Source organism: Sceloporus undulatus, chromosome 11 (genome assembly GCF_019175285.1).
Source record: "Sceloporus undulatus isolate JIND9_A2432 ecotype Alabama chromosome 11, SceUnd_v1.1, whole genome shotgun sequence".
Lineage (NCBI taxonomy): Eukaryota > Metazoa > Chordata > Lepidosauria > Squamata > Phrynosomatidae > Sceloporus > Sceloporus undulatus.
Window position 1 is genome coordinate 6,711,472 of NC_056532.1, and position 20,694 is coordinate 6,732,165.

The window sequence follows — 20,694 nt, forward strand, 5'->3', positions numbered from 1 at the left end:
GGACACTCTTCCAGGCCTTTGTAGCTCCTCCAGTGCAACTCATGGTCAGTGTCTGTCAGATGTTGGCACAGGTTGCCTGGAGGACCTAGAGATTCCTAGAGAGGACACTCTTCTAGGCCTTTGTAGCTCCTCCAGTGCAACTCTATGGTCAATGTCAGATGTTTGCCACTAGAGTTGCGCTGGAGGACCTAGAGATTCCTAGGAGGCCTCCTCTCAGGTAAAAAACCTGGGTTTTGTGAAGACCAAGTAACTTCAGCCTTCTTTACTTCAGTAACTTCTCCAAAGGTGCTTAAAGACACCTATTTTGTGCCTTAATTCTGCATACTATAACAGGAAGTTTCTTTTATTTTTGCATCGCTGCCTAAACAGAAAAGGAAAAAAACCACCTCGTGTTCGCCCCTTCAGACGTGACTCTACACGCGAACAGCGGGTCCAGCACTTGCAACACCACCCTCCCTGTCAATCACCGCCTCTCTCGCCCTCATTGGTCCCTCTCCAGCCTTCTCCCCGCCCTCTCCCAATCCTCGCCTCTGATTGGGCTGCCTCTTTTAGTCCCTCCCTTTCACCACGAATCTGAGTTCTCCCACTTTGTCTTATAGTGTTAAGAAAGACGAGGCTAAGCCTCGCCCTCCGTCGCCTTCCTTTCTTCCCATGGTTCCGCTATGTCCTCCTCTCCGGCTCCGATTGGCTCCCGTGTATATAAGCCTCGTTTCTATTGGCTCCGTGAAGCCGTGCTCCTTTTGATTGGCCAGCCGCCCTCCCCGCCTCCGGACCAATCGGGTGTCGAGCTGCTTCAGAGAGCAGACTTTTCCTTCCTCGGCGGGAGGCGGCGCGTCCTCCTGACCCAGCGCGTGACGATGAAGGCGGAGGAAGGAGGCGGCGCGGCGGCGGCGATGGGCACGTGGGGTCTGCTTTGCTTCTCTCGTTGTCGGGAAGCGGGGCCGGGCGGAGCATATACAAGAAGGAGAGGCGGAGCTTCAGGGGGCGGGGCTGCGATGATGCGCTACCTGGACCACGGCCGAGCTGGAAGCCTCGCTGCGGCGCCTGGCGGAGGAGGAGGCCCCCGCGGGCTTGGCGCGCCTCTTCTCCATCGGCCGCTCGGGGAAGGGCGGGAGCTGGGGTGCTGCGCCTCAGCGCCGGCTGGGCGCCCAGGAGGAGAAGGAGGAGGAGCCCCCCCGGCGGCCCCAGGTCAGATGGTGGCCAACATGCACACGGCGACGAGGCCCTGGGCCGGGCCTGCTGTTGCGCCTGGCCCGAGAGATGGTGGGCGCGGCGGCCGGGGAGGCCCGGGCGCAGCGCGCCTCCTCACACGCCACCCGACCTCTACCTCCTGCCCAGCCTCAACCCGACGGCTTCGCCCGCGCCAAGGAAGGCGACTCGCGACGGCAACCGGGGGAAGAGGAGGCCCCTGGCGGAGGCAGGGAGAACGCCCGAGGCAGGGACCTCAACCGCCTTCCCCGACCAGTTCGGAGCTCCCCGCCCGGACTCTCCGCGTCCCCGAAGTCAGCGCCTCATCGAGTGGATGCGCAGGAAAGGTCAGCCAGGGAGGGGCTTGGGAGGGTGGGCGGGGCTTGGAACATGGTGGGCGTGCCGAGCTGAGTGGGCGGGATTGGTCTATGGAAGGATGAGGCAGAGGGGTGGGGTTTTGGGACATGTGGGCGTGGTTAAGGGTGTGGTTGGTATGGATGTGTGAGTTAGGTTGGGTGGGTTGTTGGGACATGTGGGCGTGGCTGTGAAGCTGAGTGCGTGACTTGGGCATATGGGCGTGTCTAAGGATCAGTGGGGATGGTCTGTATAGGAAGAACAGGGGCTGGGGCGGGCTTGGAACATGGGGCGTGGTCGAGGCTGGGTGGTGGGGATTGAGTCTATGGGGCGGGGCTGAGGGTGGGTGGGGGTTGGGACATGTGGGCGTGGCTGGAGGTGAGCGGCGGGGACTTGGGTGTATGGGGCGTGTCTAAGTTCTGGGATTGAGAACTGAGGCGGAGAGGGGGGGTTTGGGACATGTGGGCGTGGTTGAGGCGGGTGTGGCGGGGGTTTTGGTGCATATGGGGCTGAACCAGTGGCTGGGATTTGAGGCTGGGTAGCTGGGGATTAAACTGTACAACTGTACAGGGTTTGCCCTGTGGGTGGCTGAGGATGAATGGGCGGGGTTTGGGTTGAATGGGTGTGGGGCTGAGTGGGCGGAGTCCGGTCAGTATGGGCGTGGCTGAGGTTGGGTGGGCGTGGTTTGGCTGCAACCAGCATACCAGGTAATTGGGTAGGTCTCCTCTAGTTAGGAGGACCAATGGGACTTAGTCCATGGGATGCAATAAGGGATGGAGGCAGGTGTGTGCAGCATTCAGAGGTTGAGGGACTACAACTCCCATCTGCTTTGGCAGACAGGACGATTGGAGACGGTGGTCCCAAGAGCACCTGGACAGTGGCAGGTTCCCCTTCACCTGCTTCAAGTACAATTCAAGACCCTCTTGGCATTCTGGTTGTTCATTACGACTGGCTGCAGTTACTGGATAGACTCCCGTATAAGTCTAGAGATCCAATCCAAAAAGTCTTTGGCATCATTTCCTTTGCTTTGTCCTTAGCATCCTTTGTTACTTGCCCCTCGGTTTTACCTTCGACTTACCCACGGTTCAGATCAAAATCCATCATTTTGGCCCCAAAACCTGTCCCTGAGGTCGACTTACACTTGAATATACTGTATACAGTAATGGCCGTAAATGGAGGCCATGTTGGTTGATGATTTATTTACAAAGCTTGCAAAGAGTAAGAAGACAGATCCGTGACCCGAGGGAGCTCCAGTCCCAATAAACAGTGGAAGAAGAAACTGGAGAAGGGAGAAACTGGAGAAGAAGAAGAAGCACCTACTTGGGTTACAGGAGCCTAGGATGAGTTACATCAGAGAAGGGGCAGCTGGCCTTTATCCAGCACACATGTCTTGCTTATGTGCGAGATACGAAACAAGAGTTCCTGCTATCTATACTTTATTACCCCAGTCCCAATGGGGAACGGTTCAGTCTAGAACAGCAGCCAGGAGCTTCGTTGGAGGTCATGCCAGAGACATTGCTTGGCCCAGAAAGCAAGCCTTGTATTATTATAACTGGAAGATCGGAGCAGGAGGGATTTGTGTTTTGGGGAAGAAGGAGGCTCTGGAGTCGGTGGCATGACAGACCTTCAGTTCCTGCTCTCCTGTTCCTCAGTCTTGACATATTTTGAAGGCATATTACCTAAAAGAGTGGCTGGAATAGATAAGAGGGACAAACCATCCTTGCCCCAAGGAAAGCAACGTGTTGAACGGTTACTGAACAGCTGTAACTTTCCCCTCTGCTTTCTCTGCCTTCTTGGGGCTTTCCCTCCTGATCCTTGTGATTCGGTTTGTCCTTCCTCATCCAAGCACTTGTAGAGAGAAAAGCACAATAAGGCTATTGAAATATCGGAAGAGCCGAACCAGCCAACGAAACTGCCAGCGGCAAACACCAAACCATGATCTGTTATCACAACATGGGCCTCCTAGGAAGGGCCTTGCCTTTCTGCACCTCTTTAGATGATACTTGGGTTTCATGATCTGGAAACCATGAAGCCCTATGAGGAAGGACTTAGGGAGCTGGGGATGTTTAGCCTGGAGAAAAGAAGATTAAGAGGTGATATGATAGCCCTGTTTAAATACTTGAAGGGATGCCATATTGAGGAGGGAGCAAGCTTGTTTTCTGCTGCTCCAGAGAACAGGACCCAATGGAGCAATGGATGCAAGGTCCAGGAAAAGAGATTCCAGCTCAACATTAGGAGGATCTTCCTGAGAGTAAGGGCTGTTCGACAGAGGAACACACTCCTTCCTCAGAGATTGTGGCAGAGTCTTCTTCCTTGGAGGTCTTTAAGCAGAGGCTGGATGGCCATCTGTCAATGAGGATGCTTGGATTTGGATTTCCTGCATGGCAAAATGGAGTCGGACTGGATGGCCCTTGCAGTCTCTTCCAACTCTATGATTCTATGATTCATTTGCAGCAAAACCAACCAAGGTCCAAAACACACTGAAGAAACAACCCATCTTGAGGTTGCTTTCCCTGCCTTGGTTCAGTGCTGGAGAATCTTGGGAACTGTAGTTTATTGCGGCACCAGAGCTCTCTCTGACAGACAAGGCTCAGTGTCCCACAAAACTACACTTCCCAGAAAGCCCTAGCATTGAGCCAAGTGTCAAACTGGGTCATTTCTGCAGTGTCTTTCGGACCAGACATGCTTGCGACACCTTAATGGTGAACACACTCATACAGCTTTTGGGGACTGTAGCCATTTTATTATATGCATCTATTGAAGTGGACTATATAGTTCATGGAAATACAACCAATTTCTTTTGAAGCGCCGCAGCGACTCTTACATTGCCATGCAAGAACCAAGCAAGGAAACGCAGATGTTGCCGGTTGGGAGGTTATCTCAACATCTTTGTCCCCATGCGCCCGATTCTAAGCCGAAGCTCTCTTTGGGCCGCGCTTAAAAGTGCTTGGGTTTAAAATAACTTACTAGAGAATACAAGGCAACCCATTGTGGTTGCTTTTTGGCTTCGGTGTTGCGGTTGCAGCTGTGACAGCATGTTGCTGGTACGAAACCGGACAAACAAATGAAGCCATGCAAGCTCAATCGGACGTTTCCTTGGCCATTTGTGACAGGTGTTTCATGGTGCCGTCAATGTATATTTTTATTGCGGTCTTCCTAAAGTGACTCAATGGCTGTGTGTTCCAAAGTACAGCAGTTTGCTTATATAAGTGTATATAGTTTTGTCTCCTTTTTCTGCTTCTGTTTGGTCATCCATGACTTGTTCAAGGCCCAGGCTTCTGAGAAACTGAACATGGCTAGAAACCAAATGCTCCTTGAACTGCCGAGGAAAGAGGGACTTAAGAAACAGACTTGAATGCTAGTGTCCAGACTTTCTATGCAGGCTCTGCTGCATTTTAGTTTACTTAACTGAGGCCTGTTCCAGACTGCCAAAATAAAGCTGCTTTGTCTCTTTGGAGGTATGCTATTTAAATGACGCATGGGTCCTAAGAGTCCGGAGATGCACCAAAGCCACACTCCATTCCTAAGCACTGGAGAGCAGCTTTTGGTGCAGCTTCCAGATTCTTAGGATGCATGCATCATTTAAACAGCATACCTCCAAAGAGACCCAAAGCAGCTTTATTTTGGCAGTCTGTAACAGGCCTAAGCTTCATGCAAACATGCCACCGGCTTTATCTAGGCTAATGTTCATTAGATGATAGATATTGCCTCTAACTACTCCACTTTGGGGTAACTTAACATGCCCTCTGAAGTGAGTGCTCCTTTGTTCGCCTCTCATGATTGTTGTGTTTCTGTTTTCAAAACAGGTTTGTGCTTTCCGGAAACCTCCACGGAGGCTCCGTCGTGGCAAGCTATCCCTTCGACGATTCTGCCACGCACAAGATCTCCGGCGTCTATAGTAAGTCTGCGGATGACGAAGTTTTTAAATACCTGGCCAAAGCGTACGCGTCGAACCATCCCATCATGAAGACCGGGACTCCAAACTGCCCAGGAGAGGAGGAAGAGACCTTCAAGGATGGCATTACCAACGGCGCCCAGTGGTACGACGTACAAGGTAAACTACTGAGGTGTTTTTTGATGTCAAGCGTTGCCTTCTGAAAAAGCGGCAGCTCACAACGTTTATCCCTTGTGATATTTGCTGCTGCTGGAGCCATGCAGAGAAGCCTCAATACGGCGAGGCGCTTGGCACTAGGCGTTGATGGACTTGTTTGCATTTCATTGTGGTCTAATAAAACTATATGCAAAGACATCATTTGCCTGAATAGGTGTCGAATGTAGCTGTTAAATGTCAGCAAACATCTAAAAGCTTGGTACATTTCAACTGGCTGCTTTGTTGACATTGTCTAAGTCACATTTCCGGAGGGTCTCCTCCCAGATCTTCTCTGTTCTGTCTGTACTCCTATTCAGCCCCTTTGGTTCTGTAAACCTAGGAAGCATCTAGGACAATAGTGCTAGTCCTCCTAAGAAAACGTGCATAGGATTGCAAACGGCCAAACAAAAGTTTCCCCTTTATTCTGCTTATCGCCGGCTTTTGCTTCCCCATCCCCATAGACTTTGCTGTCGGCACACCCACGTTGTGGTGGGAACGGTGGCTTTGCTGGATCAACAGAGATCATGATGCCTGGCGGATAAGGAGGATGGATGAGAGGGCATTTTTGAACTCTCCTTTTTTGAACCAGGATATCCTGGAGCAGCTCAGTTGCGTCATTCTTTGCGGCAGCCAGTTTTGCCGAGCGGCTTTTGCACAGAATACAGGTTCTCCAACCTGAGGAGCCTTAGTCTGAGCTCTTTGCAGGAAGGCAGCGCAGTTTCAAAACCTGAAAGTGACTCTGTATGGTAAAACAGCTTTGAGCCCAAGCTTGAGCAACTTCTTACTCTCAGGAACAGACTGGCAATTCTTGAGTTGGCTTAACAGATACTTTCCATCTGGCTTTGACTGGCTGGCAAGCTTCGTTCTCTGGAGCGTCATTTCTCACGTTGCCTTGTGCCCAGGGGTTGTGTTTCCAACTTGTTGACCCTTGAGATAAGAACCTTGTGAAGGGCTTTTAAAAACCCCATACCTTCTGTTAGCCTTGGCAACCTGTGTGTATATGCGTTTACTCAGGGGTGAGCTAGTTATTGGCTCCTGAGTGAACGATCTTACAATTCATATCTCATTTTCCCCCCCACTAACATAATAGCACTAGATCTATTCAAAGATATGCTTTGAGAAATCTCTTTTGTAATCCTCTTCCAGTTTGCTTTCTGCAGCCGAGTCGAATGTTTAGAGAAGTGGCTGAAGCAAACGTCACAGTACTTCACTGATAAGGGCTTTTCTTAGCTTTTGAAGTCCTTGGCCACCGATAAGTTTGCTTGAAAAGGTGGCAGTGCCAACACAAGGGCATGGGAGAAGGTACACCTGAGTGAGATGAGCTGAAGCAGCTTAACCCAATCGTGAGCCATGAAGTGTAAGGAACAGAAGTATGGATTTAAGATGTCATCCAGATTTTCCCTCTGTTACATGACAGGAAGACGCAAACTGTGATCACTTGATTTTTGCTCACAGTTGCAACAAGCTTGGTTTTGATAGGCACCACTTCTTAAGTTTTGCACGCATCCCCTATGTGTTGCTCGCTTTATTTTCAGATCACTTGCCCTGGTTGCTGGAATTAGTTGGTCAGTTGATGCCCAAGTTGTGGCCTTCTAATGCTAGTTGCAAGCTGACGTTTGCTATTAACCATGGCTAATGTTATTACTGATGCAGATGTAAACTCTAACCATATGGAACTACGGAACTGAAAAGGAGCAGTGACCTTTTTCTCCCCCCTTTCTTTCTCTGATGGCTACGGCCCTTGAAAAGTCTGCAAACAGGCTCTAGCTGACGATTTTTCTTGAGGACTGAGTATAAAAATTCACTACCGCTGTATAACATAAGCTGCTTCCCCTGAAGAACCTTTTGGCTCCGTACAGGAGCTCAGCACGGTCTATTTGTCTTGGAACAATATATACATATGCTTAAAATCTCCTTTAGGTTGCAATCCTACTATCTACATCAAGTCCCTTTCAAATCAGTGGTCTTTAATTCTGTGGAAGTATGCTTAGGATGGCATTGTTATTGTGGCCCTGATGGTTTTGAAAGCCTTCGGCGCATGCTGAGCACCGGAAACTAGGCAATGCTTTCCAGCCGGAGGCCTTTGGGCACGCATGTCATGAAAAGGAAATGGGTCGAGGTGTGATTCAAAGTGAGCAACATGTCGTGTGAGTTGCCAGACGGCTGCGATGATAAGGCCAGATAAGGCCCGAAGATATTCTTTTTCCTCAAACCTGGTACAGTTTACTCCTTCACTTCGGTGTACAGCCGCTTAGCTAAAAAAGGTTGAAGAGACTGAAATCCTATTGAGAGAAATGGCTGCTTACAACCAGACATTTCCTGCTTCCTGCTCTTCTCCGTCGGTCTGTTATTAACCAACTCACTTACGGAAATGTTTTCGTTTTCTGGGTATCCCGGCTCAGGTATAGCTCTGCAGCCTGAGGTGGGTAGGACTATGTATCACTATTTTGAAGGTCTAGAAGCTTAACTAGCTGAACTCAGGCCTGTTACAGACTGCCAAAATAAAGCTGCTTTGGGTCTCTTTGGAGGTATGCTATTTAAATGGCGCATGGGTCCTAAGAGTCCAGAGGTCGCGCCAAAGCCACACTCCATTCCTAAGCACTGGAAAGCTGCTTCGGGTCTCTTTGGAAGCATGCTATTTAAATGATGCATGGGTCCTAAGAGTCCAGAGGTTGTGCCAAAGCCACACTCCATTCCTAAGCACTGGAGGGCAGCTTTGGTGCAGCTTCCGGATTCTTAGGATGCATGCATCATTTAAACAGCATACCTCCAAAGAGACCCAAAGCAGCTTTATTTGGGCAGTCTGTAACAGGCCTCACTTTCCCCAATCTGTTGAGGACAGTTTACTTTATACGCATGGTTTCTGCTAACACAGAGACCTCTGGATGATTTTATTTAGTGGAACCTCTTTATCATTCCTCTCTTAGGTGGCATGCAGGATTATAACTATGTCTGGGCCAACTGCTTCGAGGTCACCTTTGAGCTCTCCTGCTGCAAATACCCTCCGGCTTCACAGCTTGAACAGGAGTGGGAGAATAACCAGGAATCCCTCCTCACCTTCATCGAAAAAGTAAGGCCGCCTTGTGGTTTTTGTCGCTTGTGATAGGGAACAATCCGCCTTCCTGTTAGTCATATTGGCAAATACTTCCATGTGTAACTTGGGTCAGCAGAGATTTCACTCTTTGGCTTGTTCCAGACTGCCAAAATAAAGCTGCTTTGGGTCTCTTTGGAGGTATGCTGTTTAAATGATGCATGCATCCTAAGAATCCGGGAGCTGCACCAAAAGCTGCCCTCCAGTGCTTAGGAATGAAGTGTGGCTTTGGCGCAACCTCCGGACTCTTAGGACCCATGCGTCATTTAAATAGCATACCTCCAAAGAGACCCAAAGCAGCTTTATTTTGGCCTGTCTGTAACAGGCCATTGGTCTCATTTTGTCTCATATGTATTTTGAGTGGGACTCCTGTTTGCCACAATACATGTTTGCTCTTTGGACTCTTTTGACTTCAAAACTGGCACAAACAGAAAATCTCCCCAGTTTTAAGGTTTTCACGTGAATGGATCACAGCAATTCAAAGCTGGCGGTCGTTAATTAACGATAACATTAATGGTTAATGATAACAACCAGGTAAACACTGATGCTGAAGCAAACTTTGGACCACCTTTAAAGGGAAGGAAATGTTCAGCATCCATTCTGAAAGAGGCCTCTCCTCAAAGGCCTTACATAGAAAGTATCACCATTGCCCCGAAATTGGTGGCTAGCTATCTCTCCGCTTACAGCTGCCTTTTTACAAGCCCAGTTTTAAAAACGCAGAGCTGTTTTCCGCTATTGGTTTACAGAGCTCTTTGGCCGAATGTCTTCTGAAATGGCATTGAATGGCAGCCTCTGTTCACTTGGAGTTGACTAATCTGCAGCAGCTTCTCACATTTCAGGCAAAGCCAAAGGATGGTGCAGGTGTTTTTCTCTGTCCTTTCTATTTTTGCAACGTGGATTATAAATGTAATTCAGAAACACACCGGTTTCGCCATCAAGTCACGTACAAATAGATGACTCAGATACTGTGGATCCTTGGATTTGCCATTGATCATGACGGCTTCTGGGCAAAAAATAACTTCCCAAGCATCGAAGCCATGTTATATATGACATTACCCAATTTTCCTACTATATGATTTGAAAATGAGGTTTTGGGCTTACAAGCTTATTAGCACAATATCTGCCTTTCTGAAGGGTCAGGACAATTGGGGCATTGTAGAGAACGTCTTGCATGAAAGGAAGGACTCAACAACAACAAAATCCAGACCGTTCTCTGCGACGTACCTGTCTTTCTTATCTGTTTCGTGTTTCGTCTCCGCAGGTTCACATTGGCATCAAAGGCTTTGTGAGGGATTCGGTCACCGGAGCTGGCTTAGAAAACGCAACCATTGTCGTCGCTGGGATTGCTCACAATATCACCACTGGGTGGTTTGGAGACTATCACAGGCTGCTGGTGCCTGGGAGCTACAACATCACAGCTGCTGTCATGGGGTAAAGTCTCTGGCACAAGGATGGATGCGCCCTTTTATCTTAGCACTTGGCAAAGCGTCTGTTGATCAGAAGCTGCCTTCCTGAAACAGTAGAAGCCATTCTTACTGCCTTGTGCTGTTTTTCCCTTTCTTTCTTGTTGGCCATGAAGTGGGCAGATGGTGGTTTGTGCTCACATTACTTAGGCAAGCAAAAGGCGAGAGAGAACGTTTACTTGTTCAGATCCGTGGATATTAAGGCTCATTTCTTCCCTTAGAGCTTCTTTGTTATGGACATTGTTGGGAAGGTTTCAGAGTGACTCTTCTATAGGCACAAGCTTTTGAAATGAAGTGAATGAGGTAGAGAACAGACATAGAAAACCTCTGGGCAGATTGTCACCTTTCAGCCTCCATTTTGTGGGAATATTAAGACGAGTGAGAAAAAAATGTCTTGCATTGCTCAGTATGTCTTTGGAAATAGGTTAAAAGAGGCCTTTCTTTCTTTCTTTCTTTCTTTCTTTCTGTATTATTTATTTGAAGTGTTTATACCTTTCCCTTAAAGCCAAAAAGGGTCCCAGAGTGGTAATATAAGGGTCTCTGCTCTCAGACACATAGTGGGACAGGAATGGGAAGGAAGAAAGAAGAATTAAGTCTAGTGCTTTACTAAGTGGAGCTCTTTTAAGTAACTTGCTGGAGCAGCTACTGCTGGTCCATAGCTGAGGGTTTGTCTTACTTCATGACTTGCTTTCTTCCCTGGTTGCACTTCCGTGTGAAAGAGAAAAGGTTTTCTGGACCCGCATCTTAACTAACTTCCCAGTAATGTTCAGCTGCCATTATTGGACATTTTCCTCTGTCAGGCCAAGCTGAGTTTTTAGCTAAAAGTGGATCATGGCTTCTTTTTTCCTCCTCTCCTCCTCCAGTTACATGCCAGTCACCATAGCGAACGTTGAAGTGAAGGAAGGGAACGCAACCACAGTGGACTTCTCCTTGCAACCGACAATAGCAGCGCCAGTCTCTAAACCCACCCACGCCACCCCCGTCGATGCCACAGACGCCACTAGCAACGCCACAAATACGACAGAGGCTGAGAGACCAACCTCTCCCCACCAGCTGATCCAGCCAGAGGATTTCCGGCACCACCATTTCCCTGACATGGGGATCTTCCTGAGGAAGTACGCCACTGAGTATCCCAACATTGCTCGCCTTTACTCTGTGGGCAAGTCAGTGGAGCAGCGGGAGCTGTACGCCATGGAGATATCCGACAACCCAGGCATCCACAAAGCAGGTAATTCTTTAGCCTGTCACTCTGCTTCTGCGCTTGGGCTGCAAAGGACAACTCCAAAGCTGATATCACAAGCTGCGGAGTGAAGCCTTTGGTGTCTGCAAGAAGCAGAACCTGGGAATGTTATTGTGAACACAACTCCCAGAATCCCCACGGTGAATGGCTAGAGTTGCTGTGGGATTCTGGTCATGGTAGCTCAAAAAATAACGTTCCCACACTCTTGTCCGAAGGTGTAAAGATATAGCTAGGTCAGGGTTAGGTAACGTCACAGGACTGGTTCTCTGCATTCAGTTCTGAATTCTCTTATTCTGAATCTTCTTTCCTTTTGTTTATGTAGAACAGTGCAGTACTGGATGTGATATAAAACAATGTTCCGCACTGAACCAGCTCAGCAAAAGACCTGTACTTCCTGTAACCTTTTCTTGGTCAGAGATGAGCGGTTGAACTAATGAGTTAATAAGGGAATTTCTTTAGTGGGGAACTAACCAAGGCGTTCTTATTGTGGCTTGTGCTCTGATATGCCTGACTCTGCCAGACCTGACATTTCATATCTGCTTCAGTGACAGTGTCTACTGTCCTTTTGGGTAAACTGTTAGGAACGGAGGGCTCACTTAAATCTTGTTTTGTTTCCTTTCTCAAACTCAGGCGAACCAGAGTTCAAGTATATTGGGAATATGCATGGCAACGAAGTGGTTGGCAGGGAGCTGCTTCTCAATCTCATCGAGTATCTCTGCAGAAACTACGGGACTGATCCCGAAGTCACCGACTTGGTCCAAAAGACCCGGATCCACATCATGCCGTCCATGAATCCCGATGGCTACGAAAAAGCCCAAGAAGGTAGTAGCAACACTTCTTGCGTTGGGCGCTTCAGTCAGGAGTGCAGTTTTGTGTGTATCCCCAGGAGCAGCTTTGTCTTTCTCTGAAACAGTCTGACGCAATTGCAACGGGGTTTGTTTCTTTTCTCTCAGGAGACACGTCGGGGATCGTTGGCAGAAACAACAGCAACAACTACGACCTGAATCGCAACTTCCCCGATCAGTTTGTCAACGTCACGGACCCTCTGCAGCCCGAGACGATCGCTGTCATGGGCTGGCTGAAGACCTATCCCTTTGTGTTGTCTGCAAACTTGCATGGAGGTGAGAGGAAAACAGAGCTCTAAGAACTGGAGATACTTTCATCCCAGATCTTGAGTTTCTCTGTTCGTTGCCCACAAAACTCAAGCAAGGAGCTGTTGGGTTAAATGGAACTGGACCCTGTCTATGGAAGTTCCATTTCCTTGTGAATGTCTTCAGAAAACTGGCTGGAAGTCTAAGTTTCCCCTTGGTTGGTTTATGTATGTCTTTTAGCAACAATATATGATCCTATTCTCCCTCCTGGTTTTAAGGGCAGGTTGCCTGTAGGCACCAGCTCCTTTCCCATATGCATTTCAGGAGGTGAATTGACTATTGCTCAATGTTCATTGTTGCATTGTTTACCTGGCTTAGTCTCGCGGTTAATTCTTGAGCCTAGGAAAATAGCAGCCTTGTTCTCTAACATGTGAGTGAAACAGATGCCTTTCTGTGCTGGGATTAGTCGTCCCATGAAGATAAAACCTCCAGAAGTATTTTCTTTTTCTCTTTGCAGGCTCCTTAGTTGTTAACTACCCCTTCGACGATGACCAACAAGGAGTTGCCACATACAGCAGATCGCCTGACGATTCTGTCTTTCAACAAATTGCTCTTTCCTATGCCAAGGTAATCCTCCAGTGATCCTGAAAAGGAACATGTTTTGAGAACTGGCTCTTAGTAAGGAAAGAAGGGTGTACAGGACTTGAATTTTGGGTATCTGGGTTCAAGAGCCAGAATTAGGAGATGGCACATAAATAGATGTGTATTAAGTAATCTTGTTTTGAGGAGCGTGTCGGTGTATATGCACATGGCCCCACATAAGCTAGGCACTAAATGTAAACACACTGACTTAAGTAGCACTGGGGAGTGTTGGCTTATTTCTTTCCAATCCTTTCTTTTCTCAGGAGAACATACAGATGTTCCAGGGCCACCCATGTGAGGAGATGTATCCCGATGAGTACTTTCCCCATGGCATTACTAATGGAGCTCATTGGTACAATGTTCCAGGTAAGGCCAGCGTGGCATAATGCTGTAAATTTTCATCCTTTCCTGTTCTACAAATCCAAAGCCTATTTAGAATTCTAGCTGCCTGGTCTGGGTTCCTAAGGCCAAGTCTTTTCTGTATTTTGCTATAGCGATTGTTATTAAGTAAGGGCTCCTGATGCCTCTCTTCTGATGGCTTTGTTTCAGGTGGCATGCAGGACTGGAATTACCTGAACACCAATTGCTATGAAGTGACCATTGAGCTGGGATGTGTCAAGTATCCAAAGGCAAAGGAGTTGCCGAAGTATTGGGAGCAGAACCGCAGATCCCTGCTTCAGTTCATCAAGCAGGTAAGACGATGGGTCGACCGCATGGGAGCCAGAAACGTCCAGCTTCTTCCCTTTAACATGTTCCAGGTGTGGCATGTTACCCTTCGCTGCCCTGACTGGTTTGGCTTGGCAAGTAAAACCACACACTTCCAGAATCTGGCAAGTCTCTCCTGCTTGAAAGCACTCAAGCACAAACTGAAGAATGCCTCTTTAGTGGCTGTGCTGGATGGGAAATGTGTTCTTGTTAGCCTTTTCCCTGTGAGTGCCACTTCTTTTATTCCAGTGCTTTTGAAGCAGAGGAGTTTCTTCTTAAGGCAGTCCCTAAAGAAAAGACACAATCTTAGCCAAGATGTCACTCTCCCACCAGCCTCCCGTCCAAACCAAACCCTTGTTTCTCATAGATTTAGGGATGGGGAACAATATGTACATTTGGCAATCTGAACACCATGCTTTAGAAATGAATAATTCTGCCTGCCTTTGCCTAGGTTCACCGTGGTGTCAAAGGGTTTGTGTTGGACGCCACAGATGGACGGGGCATCTTTAACGCCACCATCAATGTTGCCAGCATCGATCACCCGGTCTCTACCTATAAGAGCGGGGACTACTGGCGTCTCTTGACCCAGGGAACGTACAAAATTACAGCGTCTGCCCGAGGGTGAGTTTCGTGACTTACATTTCTCCCATCTAGACAATTGTGCTCCCCTCACATGAAAAACAAAGTGCGGTGCTCTTCCCTGGTTAAGGTTCAGTGTCTTAGACAAGCAAAAACTTTAAAGTGTGATGTAAGACCTGCAGAGTTTGGTAAGTGCTTTCGTAACATTTATGGGAGTGCAGTCATGTTCCCATAAACATAACAGCAAGATCTTATGACTGGTTGGTTGATCATTTGGTTGGTTACAAAATCCTTTTTTAAAAGAAAATTAAAAACAAAACCCACACTAATACTGAGCAGAATATTTGTTCTCTGCTTTGCAACATTAGAGGGAAAATAAACCCTCTGCAGAAGTTGGAAACATGCCTTTGGAAACTGTAGTCCAAAAAGTACTTTCTCAAGGTCTGGTCTTCCATGTACACTTTCCCAGAGGGATGATATCCCCACAAGCCCATCAGAACCATTCTTCGTTTCTCATATTCCTATGTTTAACCCCACTTCTGTTTTTGAAAGGTATAATTCAGAAACAAAGACGGTGAAAGTTGGAGACAAATGTGCAGTGCAGGTGAATTTTACTTTAACACCTAAAGACTCCAAAGTAGAAGAGGGAAAGATGCCGGATCTAAACATGGTTGAGAGCGACGGCACCGTCACAAAGGAGTTTGAAACCTTGATCAAGGACCTGTCTGCTGAGGACGGCTTGGAGCGCCTCCTGCTGTCTTCCTCGGCCGACGTCCAGCCTTCCCGTTACCGCCTCTACGACGATCGCTCCATGTTTCTCCGAGGCCTGAATTTGAATTATCCGCACATCACGAATCTCACCAGGTGGGCTTCTTAGGCACATTGTTCGTCTTGCAGAAATTGCAGCTGTGTTGCAGCAAGGAGCCACCTATACCTGGAAGGCTTCATCTGAGGCAGCACTGTTAGGACTATAGAAGATTGCCTTATAGCATGTCAGACCACTGTTCTATCTAGCCTAATGTTGTCAACTCCGACTGGCAACAGCGTCTTTCCAGAGTTCAGACTGGATTGTTATCTGCCGTACCCAGAGATCCCAGCTATTCCTTGGGACCCAATCCTGCTTGAAAATCAGACAAGATTGGATGTATTAGGGAATGGTGATCCCTGTAGTACTGGGGTCAGGTGGGATACTTCAATGTGTACCTGAACATTGCTCCAGCTTTCATGCAGGTAGAGAGGCAGGGGTTTAAAGCTACGACTGTGATGTATAAAGCCGACCAGCAGCAGAACCTGAGATCTTTTCTGGCTTTTTTAATTTTTGTAGCTTGGGCCAAAGCCGTGAATATCGTTACATTTCATCCCTGGAGATCTCTAACAAACCCAACCAATCTGAGCCAGAGGAGCCCAAAATCCGCTTTGTCGCGGGCATCCATGGCAATGCTCCAGTTGGCACTGAACTGCTCTTGGCTCTGGCAGAGTTCCTCTGCATGAACTACAAAAAGAACCCAGCCATCACAAAGGTAGGTTCCAGTCCTGCTGCACTCCTGAGTCCAGGGCTCTTTGGCAGAGCAGTGCTAGTTGTGAAGTTGCCCTTATCCCTGGGATTAGAAAATGTTTTTGCCTCTGATTCTCTGTACATATGTCTGTTTTCAGCTGATAGACAACACCCGCATTGTGATTGTGCCATCCCTGAATCCAGACGGGCGTGAGATCGCTCGGGAAGGAGACTGCACCTCAAAGATGGGTCTTACCAATGCCAACGGCAAAGATTTGGACACGGATTTCACAAGTAAAGCAAGGCTAATCTTTTCCTCTCCATATACACCGTTTCCTTTGCGTGTCGAGTCTTGCTGGATGAGCACCAAGACTGTGAAGTTCTTGCATGGCATTGCAGGCACTCCGCAGAACTGGTGTATTGTAACATTTATTTACCCGTTTAATCAATCTGTCTTATCACTTCCCATACCTAATGCCATCACTTATGTGCCATAAATCCTTTTTCAATAACATTGTGGCTGTTCCATCAGGCAATTCCTCTGCGGCAAGAGAACCGGAAACCAAGGCCATCATGGAGAACTTGATTCTGAAGGAAGATTTCAGCCTGTCTGTTGCCTTGGATGGGGGATCTCTGCTTGTGACCCACCCTTACGACAAGCCTGTGCAAACAGGTAGGATGGTGCCATCCTTGGAAAGCTCTGCAAACAGCTTGCCAAACTGGTTTTTCTTTCACCATCCCTCTGCTAGCTACTGGTTCTTTTGCCTGGATGGATGACTACATAGCATGAATTAGGCTTGGTCAACTGAGACAAGCTGGGTTCTCTCTTAGTTGTTGGCCAAGATGCACAGACAACTGAGCAACGTAAGCTGAACTCTATGCTCTCGCATTGACTGACACTTTCCCTGCTCTCTCTCTCTTTCTTTAAACAGTGGAGTACAAAGAAACTTTGAGACATTTGGCATCTGTGTATGCCAACAACCATCCCACAATGCACTTGGGTCAGCCTGGTTGCCCAAACAAATCCGGTAAGAGCCTACAGCGTTTCCGAACCATTTGGGATTGGTTTGCTCCCTAGGAAGAAGAGCTTCTGACTTGTGTCTCTTTTTGCAGATGAAAACATACCTGGCGGGGTATTGCTGGGGGCAGAGTGGCACAGTCACTTGGGCAGCATGAAGGTATTTCCGAGTTGTGACCCTTTGCATCTTGTCTCCAGAGTTACCAGCGGTATCCTTTTATACCTTGTGCCTCTCTTTCACATCATACACTTCACTCTTTTTCTTTTTCTGGCTTCTCAGGATTTCAGTCTTACATATGGCCACTGTCCAGAGATCACAGTCTACACCGGCTGCTGTTACTTTCCAAGCGCGGCACAGCTCCATACTTTGTGGTCGGAGAACAAGAAATCACTGCTCAGTATGCTTGTAGAGGTGAGTTTGCCATAAATATGTTTTAGGCTTTGGTTAGCAATGGCTTAGAAGTAAATGGACAGGTAGATTAGATGTAAGAGTTGACTTTCATGTAGCTGCATGCTGATGAGTAAGCACAACAAAAGAGCCCTGAGCGAACCATGGTTGAAATTCATCTTGCATTTAAGATTTATATGTTGGTTTCAGGTAAGCTGGCTTTCCGTTACAAATGTTTCTTCTCTTTCCTCAAATCCCACTTCTCCCCCAGGTCCATAAAGGCGTCTACGGTGTTGTTCAGGACACGCATGGTCAGCCAGTGTCGAAAGCTCAGATTGTGCTCAATGAAGGAGTGAAAGTGTCTACCAAGGAGGGCGGCTATTTCCATGTGCTGCTGGCTCCGGGATACCACAAGATCCACGCTGTGGCCGAAGGCTATCGGCAGCAGCATGTCCAGGTAACAGCAGAGGGGCAGCTCACTGCTAAAGGGATGTTTAAAATAGCTTGCTTGGGAGAAAGACAGTGAGACAACCTCCTGGCAAGAGCAACAGGCCCTTAAAAACAGCAACTGTCAATTACCCATCACACAAGAACCTTCTAGGGACCAAGAGCAGTGTGACACAAGCTTTCTGAGTAACTCAAGCCATGCTCATTACTAAATTGCATGCTGTTTGTTTCCAGGTCTTGGTCCGTCACGACACGGCTAGCTTCCTGCACATACAATTTCCCATAGATAACAAGATTTTTGGACTTCCAAGGGAGTTGGTGGTTACTGTAGCAGGTAAGAAAACGTGTCATGTTTTTCTCTTGGAGTGGGCAAGGGTGATGACTCTGAATGATTTTCTAGCTAGGAAGGCAGTAGAGATCACAGGCCTTGGCCAACCATGGCCCTCACCTGACCCAGGATATATACTCCCCGGACAGGAAAAATGTAACTAGAAGTGATTGGAAGTCTACTTCTGGATTTTCCAACTATCTTTTGTAGGGCTGGAGAGCAAGGTGCTCTGGGGTGTTTTGTTGTTATGTACCATCAAGTTAATTTTGACGTATGATTGTAGGATTGCTTTGGGAAGACATCTTCCGAGGGGGTTTGCCATTGCCTTCCTGTGAGGCTATGGCTTGTCCAAGGTCTCCCAGTAGGTTTTCATGGCTGAACAGGAATTTGAACACTGGTCTCTCGTAGTTCTAGTCCAATAAGTGAACTCTTACACTATGCTGGATCTTAAGATTTCTTCAGAGGGGGTTTGCCACCGTTGTCTTTTTCTGAGGCTAAGAGAGTGTGACTTGCCTAAAATCATTCAGGGAGTTTCCAGGGCTCTGCAGGGATCTGAATCCTGGTCCCCCAGAGTCCAAGTAAAACACTGTACCATTACACTGTGCTATGATTTTCCTGGGCAGTGTCCAGAAAGGGCCTGAAGCCTTGGTGCAGCTTGTGGGTCGCGGTTTCCCTACCCCAACGTCACATGCTATTAGGGACCCAAGAGAGGCTTGCATGCATGATCCCTTCCAGCTCCAGATCTTGTAACCCTTTCCGACCCTTGTGTGGGAGGACTGCTCTGACAACAAATGCCTTGTGCTTTTAGAGAGGCCTGGGGGATAACTTGGATGTGTGGCTTTTTCTTTATCCCTTCTCTGCTCCGCACGTCTGTTCAGGTGCCACCATGACCGCCCTGATCCTCACCGCCTGCATCATCTGGTGCGTGTGCTCCATCAAGTCCAACCGGCACAAGGATGGCTTCCACCGCTTGCGGCAGCACCAGGACGACTACGAGGACGAGATCCGCATGATGTCCACGGGCTCCAAGAAGTCCCTCTTGAGCCACGAGTTCCAGGACGAGACGGACACCGAGGAGGAGACGCTCTACTCCAGCAAGCACTGACCTGCCGGGGGGCAGGGAGTCCCCCGCGCTGCAGAGACGTTTGGGAGACGGAGCGTGCGCCTCGAGCGATGGACCCAGGACGCCCGTGACCCCCTTCGTTCCAAACCGCCTTGGACTTGGATGGCTTTGGGGCTGAGGGCAGAGCTCTCCGAGGAAGGGCAGCAACAACCCAGCGGCTCTCCTACTTGGCAACGTTTGCTTGAACCTTTCTGACACAATTCACCTCCTGCAATTGTTGGGAGCAGGGGAAAGAGCACTACAAGTCCCATTTTTTAAACCTTTCCTCTTGGTCTAAGCTGCTGCGACTGCTGCAGAACATGGAAGGTTTGAGAAACTCTTTTTTCCCTTCTGCCTGGAGAGCAAAAGGTTGCTTGCAAAGGTGTGAAGGGAGAGCAATAATGTTGCTCTCTGCGTTACAGGTCCAACTCTTCCTTCCGCTAAGAATGTGTTCGGTCATTTGGGGAGATGTTGGCTTTATTGTTATTTGTGCGTTTCAATTAGCAAGGCAGAAATGTTGAGTTGCGAAGATCTCCTTTTTCTTCTTCCTCCAGTTGAGGCTGAAGTTTATGGGGGGGAAGTTATTTGTTTGCTATAACACTCTTGAAGCTTTGAAACCTCTTCCGTTCCAGTTTGAAAGTGTAGTGTATCAAGAGACGCACATCCTAGAGTAACCCAACAAAGCTGGATACTGAATCCCCAGTTTGGTGCCAAAGCGGTCCTTTTGCAGTTGGCTTTCTTGGGTTCATCCGGCTTCTTTGGCTCCGTAGCTATAACCTTACAACATTTCATCCTCCCTAGGGAAAGGAAAACTGTCTACAGCTTTGCAAGTCCGTCAGGCCGCGCGTTTCGGGAAGACGCCTACGCTTACGTTGGGACTACATCTCCCATAATCCTCAGCCGACATAGCCATTGGTCACGACAGCTGGGGGATTCTGAGAGTTGCAGTGCTCCTTCCTTTTCCAGATCCGTTTCTGTGATTTCCGGTCCTTTTTTCTTCTCTCGAGATTAGATTTCATGGACGACTCTCTTGTCCTCGGAGTTTCTCCTTTTGAACCGAGTTGGAGCCACTTCTCCTGGGAAGAGAGGCTGCTGTTCCTTTCCTAAACCCATGATGTTGGACTCCATCTCCCATTGACCCCTGCCTGCTTAGCCTGCGCCTGGGGATGATTGGAGTGGCGCTTCATGGGCCGCAATGGAGGACTGTGTTAGATATAGATCAGCCTTGGTTCCTTGGACTGACATTTGAGGAAGAAGGGGCTTAGGATGGCGGATAGACGTATAGAAGACAGAGCTCAGAAACGTTAAGACTGATCCCGCGGCGGCCTTCTAGCTTGCTTCCAGAACGTATCCAATGCTGGCTGAGGGATTCTGGGAGTTGTAGTCCAAAAAAGCAGCTCAGCGTGGAGGCAGGCCTTGCCTTAGGATCACAAGCAACTGCACTCTTCCGGTCCCAGTTATGCAAAGATGTGT

The 20,694-nt window shown here is 48.3% G+C and overlaps 1 protein-coding gene across 1 annotated transcript in view; it reads left to right on the top strand.

Moving 5' to 3' along the window:
• Positions 1-662: 662 nt before the first annotated feature.
• The window catches only part of CPD (carboxypeptidase D), a 20,261-nt gene continuing 229 nt past the window's right edge, over positions 663-20,694 (top strand). Inside the window, 23 exon segments of the mRNA XM_042442595.1 lie at positions 663-906; positions 1,031-1,451; positions 1,453-1,531; positions 5,344-5,596; positions 8,560-8,702; positions 9,985-10,154; positions 11,050-11,414; positions 12,057-12,248; positions 12,380-12,547; positions 13,035-13,144; positions 13,423-13,525; positions 13,709-13,851; positions 14,316-14,485; positions 14,996-15,307; positions 15,768-15,963; positions 16,097-16,232; positions 16,471-16,611; positions 16,871-16,966; positions 17,052-17,116; positions 17,237-17,368; positions 17,616-17,801; positions 18,026-18,125; positions 18,998-20,694. The exon segment at positions 18,998-20,694 is cut by the window's right edge and continues 229 nt beyond it. Coding sequence (XP_042298529.1) covers positions 663-906; positions 1,031-1,451; positions 1,453-1,531; positions 5,344-5,596; positions 8,560-8,702; positions 9,985-10,154; positions 11,050-11,414; positions 12,057-12,248; positions 12,380-12,547; positions 13,035-13,144; positions 13,423-13,525; positions 13,709-13,851; positions 14,316-14,485; positions 14,996-15,307; positions 15,768-15,963; positions 16,097-16,232; positions 16,471-16,611; positions 16,871-16,966; positions 17,052-17,116; positions 17,237-17,368; positions 17,616-17,801; positions 18,026-18,125; positions 18,998-19,224 — 4,152 coding nt within the window. The 3' untranslated portion in view covers positions 19,225-20,694.